Below are 12,176 nucleotides of genomic sequence, written 5' to 3' on the forward strand. Positions count from 1 at the left end.
CAGATGTTAAGTTTTTAAGGAATGTGATAATTGGCATGCTGACTGCAGGAATGTCCACTAGGGCTGTTGCCAGATAATTTAATATTAATTTCTCTACCATAAATCGCATCCAACGTCGTTTTAGAGAATGTGGCAGTACCATCGAACATAATGGATTTTTATTGATGTCAATTTGAAACCACAGAGAAACCATGTAAACAAACTCGCGAGCCCTATTGTCACGCCATTCATCCGCCACCATCACCTCATGTTTCAGCATGATAATGCACTGCTTCATGTCGCAAGGATCTGTGCCCAATTCCTAGAAGCTGAAAATGTCCCAGTTCTTCCATGGCCTGCATACTCACCAGACATGTCACCCATTGAGCACATTTGGGGTGCTCTGTATCGACATGTGTTCCAGTTTCTACCAATATCCAGCAACTTCGCACAGCCATTGAAGAGGAGTGGGACAACATTCCACAGTCAACAGCCAGATCAACTCTATGCATATGAGATGTATTGCGCTGCCTGAGGCAATTGGTGGTGATCACACCAGATAATGACTGGTTTTCTGATCCAGGTCCCTACGTTTCTTTTAAGGTATATGTGACCAGCAGATGCATATATTCCCAATCATGTGACATCTATAGATTAGGGCCAAATTAATTTACTTAAATTTACTGATTTCCTTACATGACCTGTAACTCAGTAACATCTTTGAAATTGTTACATTTTGAGTTTATTTTTGATCAATATTGTACAATATTTAAAAAACTCACATTGTAGACAAACCCTTTGGCTGATTTATAAAAAGTATTCAGATTTGTCCATCAGTAAACTCAGAGAACAAGTGTACCAAAATAAATGAAACATTTACGTTATGGACATGAATGGGTTAATGTGCAATTGAATATGATTTTCTCCTTCATAATATAAGTGATATGCAAAGCACTGTGTGCGTCAGTGGGGCATGCCAGCACCGCGTTGATGTGTAGAATAACCGCTTCCAAAATTCAAATCCACTGCCGCCGAAGCAAAAGCGGAACTCTCTATGATGCTGTAACTAGCTAGCTACAATGTTTCCAAAAAATGTATCGTGATTTTATCGTATTTTGTAAGTACAAAACGAGATAGCTAGTCATAAAACGGAGACTGTTCATTCTTGTTTATCGGTAACGTCATTAGCATGCTAACGCGTTAGTTAGCTAAATATCTAAAGTTAGCTACTGGCGTTTTTTTTGCAAGAAAAAGCTAGCTATATTATTGGATGTGGCAAGACCGATACAGCTAGCACTAGGTTGATGGTCAACGCTTGTTTGCGTGGTCAGCTAGTCAGCAAACGGCTGTTAACAATCTTTGTTTACAGAGCTAAAGTTAGCTAACTAACTACATCGTTAGCCAAGGCATACATTCAAGGTAGGTAGTTGTAAACAAACCCATTTCCCCCAGTGCATGGCCTGTTGCGCATTAATGATGCCCGAAGAAGTTCAGAACATATCGGCTTGTTCCGATCCATTGACTGAAAATAATCAGAATTCTTTCTTACATTCTACTTTGGAACAGTTCTTTGCTGCAAAAACACGTACACTTAAAATTGATAAAACGGATGCTGTAGCTGTCATTGAACTTCAGAGATATTTGACAGAACAACAAAATGTTGGACAACATCCTCCTGACAGCTACAGCTATGACATGATAGTGACTGATGGAGTCTGGCAGGCCAAGTGCCTTCTTGACTGTAGTTTAAATCATCTGATCCACAAAAATATTATTCGTAGTGGAATTGATATCAACATCACCCAGTGCTCCTTTGTTTTCAATGAGAGAAGATTGGGTCAGGGTTGTGTTTGCATCGAGAAGATTGAACATGGTTCAAAGGAGTCTAATGTGTTGCGCAAGATTAAGGACTTAGATTCCCTCCCCATGATTTCAAAGGATGGCTTTGGGAACATTGTGGCATTGCAAAGTGATTCACCTCTGCAGGTGGGCCGCAAACATTACCTGTCTCTTTGGAATAACGAGGATCCTGAAGGCAGACTATGGGTTCCAGATGTCCCCCCATCAGAGGTGGTGCTGGATGGTAAAGATGTGAATTTAAGTTGCTGACTTTTGTGAGAAACCACAATCTCCAATAGAAATCGTGTTAAGATATTTTGTCTTCAACAGTGTCAAAGATGACCCTCCTGTGTGATCTAGAGTCGTCACTCGGATGCATGTTTCGACCTCTCCCCCTGATAGTGAGGGTGATTCATAAATCCAGACTTCGGTATTATGGAAAACCTGACCTCAAGATTTATTACCCATACCAGGTGAGGCATAAACATATAATCAAGTATCTGTGCCATACCATTGACCAATACACCATCTCTTCTCTACTGAACCCTGACACTATAATTAATGTCTCTTCGAATGTGTCAGTATTCTGAATGACATTTCATCAGGATTTTGTTTATTTCTCTATTCTCCAGGCCTACTTTGAGGTTGCAGACCAGAGTGGCACCATGTCCCTTGTCCTGTGGAATGAGCTGTGCCCAGAATGGTACCAGAGACTGAATGTTGGAACTGTGCTCTATCTCCAAAACTATACCCTCAAGCAGAGCTATCAGAACAGGTCACGACCTCACATAGACAACCACAGAATGAAGAGCTTTCACTCAGTAGGTACTGAACTGAACCAAGTCATTCACAACTTAGTAAATCAACATTACCAGTATGTTGCCAGGCAGCACTCCTGAGTAGTCATTTTGAGAGAACATTCTGTCTGATTTGTGAAACTGTTAATTTTAGTATGAATTTTGACTTTGCCTGCCTTGCAGAAATTTGTCTGAATCCACGGAATCCCACTGCAGTCCTTACTGTGGTTCCAGCCAAGAGTGTGCCACCTCAATGGGGCTTGCCTGAGGTTTCCTACCAGTTCGCCATTAGGTAAATTCACAACCACATTATGCAGTTGAAATTAGATTTGATGTAAAAACAAAGGCCTTTCCCTGGGTAACATTTTCCAAGATTACTAAGCAGTCTTTATCATCTGCCTGAACTACTTATAAATGTTTTTCTTCTAGATCAGAACTGGACAGCTTGGCCAGCAATTCTGCATGTGATGTCATTGGCTTGGTAACTTTTGTGAGTCGGGTGGAGAGAATAAAGAGTAAGGGGAACACAGGTAAGAATTGCTCATTACACTTGCACTACTCACTTATTTCTCACTTAGGTAATTCCACGTGAAAGTGTAACACACATGCCCATAATTTATTCATTTTTTTGCAGGCCCAGAAAAATACTGGACTTACCGCTGGGTCCATGCAGTGGATGGAACATCCAATATTCCTTTCATTTTGGAGATTTTTGCTTCTTCACAACCAGAAATATTCAATGGGCTATACCCAAGTAAATATGACAGTTAGTATAATACCAACAATTGCATAGATAAACTGCAACAGAATTCTCTCAATTGTACTTCTTTTCTCCCTGCTCTGCACCCCCCCTCTTCCCAATGCAGTGACATACCTGGTCTGCACTCAGATGAGGAAGTGTCAGGAGCAAGACTCACTGCCTTACCTCACCAGCAGCTGTGAGACACAGATATTCACTACAGGTAAGTGCTGCAGTCATTTGCAAAGAAACAAAAGATACCATTAAAGTTTGTCATGCACAAAATACAGTGGATGTGACGACAGTACAGTGAAATGCTTACTTTTATTCATCTACATGTATTCTGTACTGTTGAGGAAGACATATAGATAAAAGTAAAACATACTAATAAAATAGCAGACAAGGTAATACAATATATAATAAACACACAAGAATTGTCCCTTATATACAGTGGTGTAAAGTACTTAAGTTTTTTAACTTAAGTACTACTTGACACCCAAAAGTACTTGTAACATTTTGAATGCTTAGCAGGACAGGAAAATTGTCTAATTCACACACTTATCAAGAGTACATCCCTGATCATCCCTAATGACTCACTAAACACAAATGCTTAGTTTATAAATTATGTCTGAGTGTTGAACTGTGACCTTGGCTATCTGTAAATTTAAAAAAATATATATATATACGAGTGGTTTGCTTAAGACATTTTAAATGATTTATACTTTCTTTTGATATTTAAGTATATTTAAAACCAAATACTTTTACTTTAGTATTTTACTGGGTGACTTTTGCTTGAGTCATTTTCTTTTACGGGGTATCTTTTACTCAACTGGAAAAAGTACCCAATTTTCATACAACTGCTTATCAAACAAATGCGAAACATTGTGAAACAGAAAAGATCAACAGTAAAACTGCTCTATTTAAAAAGGAATATGGGGAAACGCACTGCAACTTTATGTTAAGATCTAGTATGTAGTTGTTATACTCGATCAGATGTAGTTTTCCATCAGGGTATCACAAGGGCCAGCCCTACGTGTCAGACCCCAAGGTGAAGAGCTTCATCCAATGGACCAAGACTCTGAAGGACAGTGTCATGCTGAAGAAGTCTGCTGTTGGTGGCCATTACTGCTTCCCTCACGCCCCTATTATCTTCACACAGTCTGTGGCAGATGGCTCAGGTAAGAGGTGAACCTTTTTCATTTTTATAACAAGGCTGTAACATAACAAAATGTGAAAAAAGTGAAGGGGTACTTTCCGAATACACTGTATTTCTCAGCTCAAGTTCCTCTAGTTGCTGCAAATGACTTGAAGAGTGAGATGGAGGGTCTGCATTATCGTGAGCACAAGCGTCTGGCAATCCAAGGACAGATCATGGCTGTGTACTATGTGACATTGCCAGAGGAGACTCTGTCAGACCAGGTAGGCTTCATAGATATATAACAGACTTCATGTGATCAACACACTTAGTCTTTTTCTAAAGTAAATGTGTTGTTTTTTTACAAGAAAAATTAGCAGGATGAATTGCAAGACATAAAAACACCAGTTGCATGTACAGAACTTTATAGGTATTGTCATTGGTAAAGCAAGTTTATAATGTAATGCCTGGTTCTCTCCAGCAGATGGTTCAGTCTGTTGTGGCTGAATCTGACCCACCCAGTGATCAGAGGACTGTAGAAGTGACTCAGACGCTGATAAACAGGGAAGCAGCGCCCTCTAGTGTGCAGAGCTCACCCAGCAGACGGAAAAGAAAAGCCAAGAGGTGAGTAATCCAAGTGGAGCAGAGAGACATTGCAGATTAAATTATTATAATCTCATCGGGACCTGCGGTCTGTTGACTCCGTTCTGGGTCCGAATCTGGACCACGGTCCACTTGTTTAGTATGGCTACCCTAAAACAAGGGTAGGCTATTAGACATTCAAAATTGTATTTATAACTCTCCTTTAATATGGCATTGGAAATTAGATTAGCATATTTTCTTACTTGAATGTTTTAGAATTTTTTGTTGTCTTTTAGAGTGATGAAGCGATGCTACATTACTCGTGCCAGGATGCAAGAGAAAAGGTAATGAATCAACTATCGTCAACCATCCCAGGTCACTGTAATAATTTCTCTATGCCCATCAGGGACCCACCCAGTAGCTCAGGTTATGGTGAGAGCTTTGTCTGTTCACAGAGAGGCTGGCCATGGCTTAACAGAAGAGGAGCTAGGTGAAGAGGAGAGTGATTCTGAAACAGAGGAAGTTAGTTCACTAGAAAAAAGAACTGACCAAACTAGAGCCAGTGGACAACTAGGTCTACCAGGTATGAGTGTTTTGCCACATTAACATAATCTCACCACTTATCTATGTGGCCTAACTTGTATTCCTCTCTATGGGTTATGCATGGCTAGTGAAGTGTGGGGGCTAGCCAGAGATTAACTATGCTGTTGGAAACCATGGAAACTACTTGCCATCGCATCATTCGTGTGGGATGTTACAAGGCTAGTGACATTGATAGGCCTATATTATTTTGTTTCTAAGATATTCCACAGAGTGAAGGCGCTACTGGAGAGAGAGCAGTTGCAGACTGTGATAGGACATCGTGGGAAAGCAGCTCGTGGCCAAAGCAGAGACAAGAAGTGTTAGAATATTTACATCCTGGTGGTGTGTACTCAGAGAGCCTTTCTCAGAGATTCAGATTTGATGACAAGACCCTTCTGCTGCAGCAAAGTAACCTACATGCTGCTAGGTGGACTCCAGAGCAAACCACAGACACCCTCTCACCAGTAACCTGCAAAGGATACTATAAAATCACAATATTAGGTAATGTAGAGCTCATGTAAATCATTTGTTTGTAATTTTTCATTTGATTGGAGTTAATCTGTGATTTATTGTTCTCAGGGGTGAAGGTAAGCCAGTCCGGTACAGAGTACCGGCAAAATAAATAGTGCCGGTACGGCGTACTGGTAAAACATGAGCCTATCACAAATAAATCAAAGATCAAAACTTTAGGCTATTGTACCATAATTTATTGTTGGCGCCTGTCAGCCTCATGAGAAATGAGTGAATGGACGTAACCTGGTGGTATAACTCCAAAATGCGGTGTAGTTTGAGGTAAACAACATTTTTGCAAGGCAGAGATGATTTGCCGGGAATGTGATGCAAGCGGACACCAGTGAGTAGACTCAATCAATTCAGGCTGCAAGTGTCTCCAATGACAATTGCTGAATGACGTCATTTTTGGGGTGTTTTAATAGACATCTCTTTCCATTCATCAAATGTCAGGTGCACAGTACAGTTTGATGCTGGAATTATTTTAGTGGACCAATGTATGCAGATGTGATTTGTTTGACAATCAGACATCATGCCTGGTTGTGTTCATGGCCCATTAAAAGGCAGTGATGTAAAAGTACTTAAGTTGTTTTTTTGCTGTATCTGTACTTTACTATTTATGTTTTACAACTTTTACTTTACTACATTCCTAACTAAAACAATTAACTTTTTACTCCATGCATTTTCCCTGACACCCAAAAGTACTCGTTACATATTTAATGCTTAGTAGGACATGAAAGGGTCCAAGTCATACACTTAAAGACAACATCCCTACTGCCTCTGATCTGGCAGACTCACTAAACACACATGCTTCATTTGTAAATTATGTCTGAGTGTTGAGCTGTGACCCTGGTTGTCCCTAAATTAAAAAAGCAATAATATGTCTCCATCTGGTTTACTTAATAAGGAATTTGAAGTGATTTGTACTCTGACTTTTGATACTTAAGTATATTTAAAACCAAATACTTTTAGACCTTTTACTCAAGAAGTATTTTACTGGGTGACTTGAGTCACTTTCTATTAAGGTATCTTTACTCAAGTATGACAATTGGGTACTTTTTCCACCACTGTTAAAAGGTAACAGGTGACATGTCTTTACTATTAGACTCATCAAAAATATTTGTGCACATGAGAGGTCCTGTACCGGTAAAAAATTCAATTCACTTTCACTCCAGATTTTTTTTAAAATATTTTTTTATACATCCTTAGTGGTTTTATTTAACTTCTATAATTTCGGGGCGTAGCAGTTTAAGGCACTGCATCGCAGTGCTTGAGGCGTCTCTACAGCCTGGGTTCGATCCCAGGCTGTGTTACAGCCGGCCGTGACCGGGAGACCCATGAGGCGGCGCACAATTGGCCCAACGTCGTCTAGGTTAGGGGAGGGTTTGGCTAGCTGGGATTTCCTTGTCCCATCGCCCTCTAGCGACTCCTTGTGGGCCGGGTGCCTGCAAGCTGACTGCTGTCGCCAGATATACGGTGTTTCCTCTGACACATTGGTGTGGCTGGCTTCCGGGTTAAGCGAGCAGTGCGTCAAGAAGCAATGCGGCTTGGCCATGTTTCAGAGGACTCATGGCTCTCGACCTTTGCCTTTCCCGAGTCCGTACGGGAGTTGCAGCGATGGGACACACTCTAACATGTCTCTCTCTCTGGCAGGTATAAACCAGCAGATGGCCATCGATGCTGCCTTTGTTCCCGTGATGTCATCTGGGGACCCCAGGTCCGTAGGTCTAACACAAGACCCCCATGACAACACACTTCTGTCCTGCCTGTCTGCAGGCTTCATCTACCCTCTCGCAGACCCCCTGAGCCAGAGTGAGGTTGCTCTCCCTGAACCAGGTAACACACCAGGTAGAGTGGGACAGGAGGGAAGGGTAAAGGTTAAACACACCCCTGAGAACAAGTCATGGGGCAGTGTGTTTAGCTAAGGTAAAACTCCAGGCTATTTAAGGAGAGTGCTATTCGTGGTTCTTGACCTGCTCACATGCATATTTACAATATATTATTTCCTAATGTTGACCTCCAAATGGGGCTTTCAACTCTGAAACTTGAGTCCACTTAAGAAAGCAGTTATGGCAAATCAAATGCGCTGTCCATTTTAGGCTAGACTGATTATTCATTACATGGTACAGGGTCAAATCAAACAATTGATATGGTAGATTGTCAATTTATAATATTAGGCATTTATTAATTACATACTGAGTATACTCAAACATTAGGAACTTCTTCCTAGTATTGAGTTGCTGGTCTAGGTTGTCTCCAATGTGTCAAGTTGGCTGGATGTCCTTTGGGTGGTGGCCCATTCTTGATACACACAGGAAACTGTTGAGCATGAAAAACCAAACAGCAGTTCGATGGCTACTACCATACCTCCGTTCAAAGGCACTTAAATCTTTTTTCTTGCCCATTCACCCTCTGAATGGCACACATACACAATCATGTCTCAATTGTCAAGGCTCAAATCCTTAACTTGTCTCCCCTTCATCTACACTAATTTGAAGTGGATTTAACAAGTGACATCAATAACTTTAAGTTAATGGTTTGTATACTCAGTGTAGAATGTAGACCCTGTTTATAGGAGGTTTGCATACATAATGTTTCCAACAATTTTAAATATTCCGAAGTTAATTTGTGTATGCTGGTTTTTCTTAATTTTTTTTCTTTCAGAGGAGATTTTAGCAACTGCTGAGGAGCTGAAAGACACCCATCTTGTGTGTATCCTTGACCTCTGTCATCTGGGAGGAGAAAAAGTGGAGGTTATCATCACCAAGGTGTATCGAATGACTGATATTGCTTTGGTATAGATATTGGACCACAGTATGTGTTGTCTAACAAATCTGAAATGAATGTGTTCTTTTAACATGATTAGCCAGACAAATGTTATTGTTAAATACTGGAAATATTTTTGTAGATTTTTTTAAACGGGGGTTTGAGTATTTTGAAAAAAAAACACAATTTCAACAACAAATAAAATCACATTTTAAATGAGGATTCATTAACTTTTTTTTACTTCAATATTTGTCAAATTGTCTTTCACATGCTTAATGTTTATTTATGCCATAGCATAAAGACAAGCTACATGGGCTCTGGGGGAAAAAAAGTACATGGAACTATGCAGAAGGTAAAATAGTTTAGTTCTGTTAAACATCCTGAAACAGGATATAGTTTAAACATTTGAGCTATAGTGTGGTTACTAAACTGGTTTCACATTAGGCTGAACTTTCCAACTTGTGATGCTGTAAACAAAGGAAGTTCCTAAATTATTTTGCTTGAACTTTGGTGTTTCAAGCCTACAGTGTGATGTATTATCTTGTGCACTGTTATGGCAGCAGTAGTGTTGACGTTTCATGTGTTTGTTGACACAGCTCATTTTAAATCCTGCTAGAACATTTCCTCTTACACACTTTCAATAGCACACTGGCTGAAACTAATGAAGACAGATCAAGATGTGTTGGATTACAACACTGCAATATCACAAACAAAATCATGTGTCAAATCAACAATATGCTGTATTATTTTTCCAGGCTTGCATTCACAGGTAAACTTGGACTAAACAAATGCAAAGCTAGTGAGCAAGGTCCACTAAGATAAGAGAGAGATGACTGATGTATACTTGGTTTAGGTTACATAGAAGGCAGGTGTCAGTTTATTGCTTACAATACAACGCCCCAGGCAGACGACGATCAGGAAGACAGGGCTTGACTCCACTATCGATGATGTCATCCCCACAGTGACCGTACATATAGTGGGGCAAAAGTATTTAGTCAGCCACCAATTGTGCAAGTTCTCACACTTAAAAAGATGAGGCCTGTAATTTATCATAGGTACACTTCAACTATGACAGACAAAATGAGAGAAAAAAATCCAGAAAAATCACATGATTTTTAATGCATTTATTTGCAAATTATGGTGGAAAATAACTATTTGGTCAATAACAAAAGTTTCTCCAATACTTTGTTATATACCCTTTGTTGGCAATGACAGAGGTCAAATGTTTTCTGTAAGTCTTCACAAGGTTTTCACACACTGTTGCTGGTATTTTGGCCCATTCCTCCATGCAGATCTCCTCTAGAGCAGTGATTGTTTTGGGGCTGTTGCTGGGCAACACTGACTTTCTATTCCCTCCAAAGATTTTCTATGGGGTTGAGATCTGGAGACTGGCTAGGCCACTCCAGGACCTTGAAATGCTTCTTACGAAGCCACTCCTTCGTTGCCCGGGCGGTGTGTTTGGGATCATTGTCATGCTGAAAGACCCAGCCACGTTTCATCTTCAATGCCCTTGCTGATGGAAGGAGGTATTCACTCAATCTCACGATACATGGCCCCATTCATTCTTTCCTTTATACGGATCAGTCGTCCTGGTCCCTTTGCAGAAAAACAGCCCCAAAGCATGATGTTTCCACCCCCATGCTTCACAGTAGGTATGGTGTTCTTTGGATGCAACTCAGCATTCTTTGTCCTCCAAACACGACGAGTTGAGTTTTTACCAAAAAGTTATATTTTGGTTTCATCTGACCATATGACATTCTCCCAATCTTCTTCTGGATCATCCAAATGCTCGCTAGCAAACTTCAGACGGGCCTGGACATGTACTGGCTTAAGCAGGGGGACACGTCTGGCACTGCAGGATTTGAGTCCCTGGCGGCGTAGTGTGTTACTGATGGTAGGCTTTGTTACTTTGGTCCCAGCTCTCTGCAGGTCATTCACTAGGTCCCCCCGTGTGGTTCTGGGATTTTTCCTCACCGTTCTTGTGATCAATTTGACCCCACGGGGTGAGATCTTGCGTGGAGCCCCAGATCGAGGGAGATTATCAGTGGTCTTGTATGTCTTCCATTTCCTAATAATTGCTCCCACAGTTGATGTCTTCAAACCAAGCTGCTTACCTATTGCAGATTCAGTCTTCCCAGCCTGGTGCAGGTCTACAATTTTGTTTCTGGTGTCCTTTGACAGCTCTTTGGTCTTAGCCATAGTGGAGTTTGGAGTGTGACTGTTTGAGGTTGTGGACAGGTGTCTTTTATACTGATAACAAGTTCAAACAAGTGCCATTAATACAGGTAACGAGTGGAGGACAGAGGAGCCTCTTAAAGAAGTTACAGGTCTGTGAGAGCCAGAAATATTGCTTGTTTGTATTGCTTGTTTGTAGGTGACCAAATACTTATTTTACACCATAATTTGCAAATAAAGTCATTAAATCCTACAATGTGATTTTCTGGATTTTTTTCTTCTCATATTGTCTGTCATAGTTGAAGTGTACCTATGATAAATTACAGGCCTCATCTTTTTAAGTGGGAGAACTTGCACAATTGGCTGACTAAATACTTTTTTGCCCCACTCTATACCCCAACCAGAAGCCATGGATTACAGGCAACATCCACACTGAGCTAAAGGGTAGAGCTGCCGCTTTCAAGGTGCGGGACTAACCTGGAAGCCTATAAGAAATCTCGCTATGCCCTGCGACAAACCATCAAACAGGCAAAGCGTCAATACAGGACTGAGATTGAATAGTACTACACCGGCTCTGTTGCTCATCAGATGTGGCAGGGCTTGCAAACTATTAGACTACAAAAGGGAGCATAGCCACGAACTGCCCAGTGAAACGAAGCTACCAGACGAGCTAAATTACTTCTATGCTCACTTCGAGGCAAGTAACACTGAAACATGCATGCGAACACCAGCCGTTCTGGACGACTGTGATCATGCTCCAGGTAGCGATGTAAGACCTTTGAACAGGTCAACATTCAGAAAGCCGCAGGGCCAAATGGATTACCAGAATGTGTACTCTGAGCATGTGCTGACCAACCGGCAAGTGTCTTCACTGACGTTTTCAACCTGTCCCTGACTGTCTGTAATACCAACATGTTTCAAGCAGACCACCATCGTCCCTGTGCACAAGAACACTAAGGTAACCTGCCTAAATGACTACCGACCCGACTACCGACGTCTGTAGCCATGAAGTGCTTTGAAAGGCTAGTCATGGCTCACATCAACACCATTATCCCAGAAACTCTAGACCCAC

At 41.0% G+C, this 12,176-nt stretch overlaps 1 protein-coding gene across 2 annotated transcripts; it reads left to right on the forward strand.

Moving 5' to 3' along the window:
* Positions 1-938: 938 nt before the first annotated feature.
* LOC115135733 (RPA1 related single stranded DNA binding protein) lies at positions 939-9,149 on the forward strand. Of its 2 annotated transcripts, none has more exons than XM_029670778.2 (15): positions 939-2,062; positions 2,149-2,291; positions 2,451-2,643; positions 2,799-2,907; positions 3,045-3,145; positions 3,250-3,369; positions 3,482-3,577; positions 4,365-4,532; positions 4,631-4,773; positions 4,971-5,113; positions 5,368-5,415; positions 5,527-5,654; positions 5,873-6,154; positions 7,817-7,999; positions 8,828-9,149. In XM_029670778.2, exons 1-15 carry the CDS (start codon positions 1,435-1,437, stop codon positions 8,962-8,964), a joined length of 2,622 nt encoding a protein of 873 aa, XP_029526638.1. In that variant the 5' UTR covers positions 939-1,434; the 3' UTR covers positions 8,965-9,149. The 2 variants fall into 2 exon arrangements, with proteins under 2 accessions (XP_029526638.1, XP_029526639.1); XM_029670779.2 differs by having other exon boundaries at positions 4,974-5,113.
* Positions 9,150-12,176: the final 3,027 nt, after the last annotated feature.

The sequence above is a fragment of the Oncorhynchus nerka genome, linkage group LG10 (assembly GCF_034236695.1).
Source record: "Oncorhynchus nerka isolate Pitt River linkage group LG10, Oner_Uvic_2.0, whole genome shotgun sequence".
Lineage (NCBI taxonomy): Eukaryota > Metazoa > Chordata > Actinopteri > Salmoniformes > Salmonidae > Oncorhynchus > Oncorhynchus nerka.

Excerpts from the sequence above, each read along its gene's own strand:
- LOC115135733 (XM_029670778.2), top strand. The coding sequence starts at position 1,435 with ATGGCCTGTTGCGCATTAATGATGCCCGAAGAAGTTCAGAACATATCG. Across the intron at positions 6,155-7,816 it reads CTATAAAATCACAATATTAG|GTATAAACCAGCAGATGGCC; the intron begins GTAATGTAGAGC and ends TCTCTCTGGCAG. Across the intron at positions 8,000-8,827 it reads GGTTGCTCTCCCTGAACCAG|AGGAGATTTTAGCAACTGCT; the intron begins GTAACACACCAG and ends TTTTTCTTTCAG.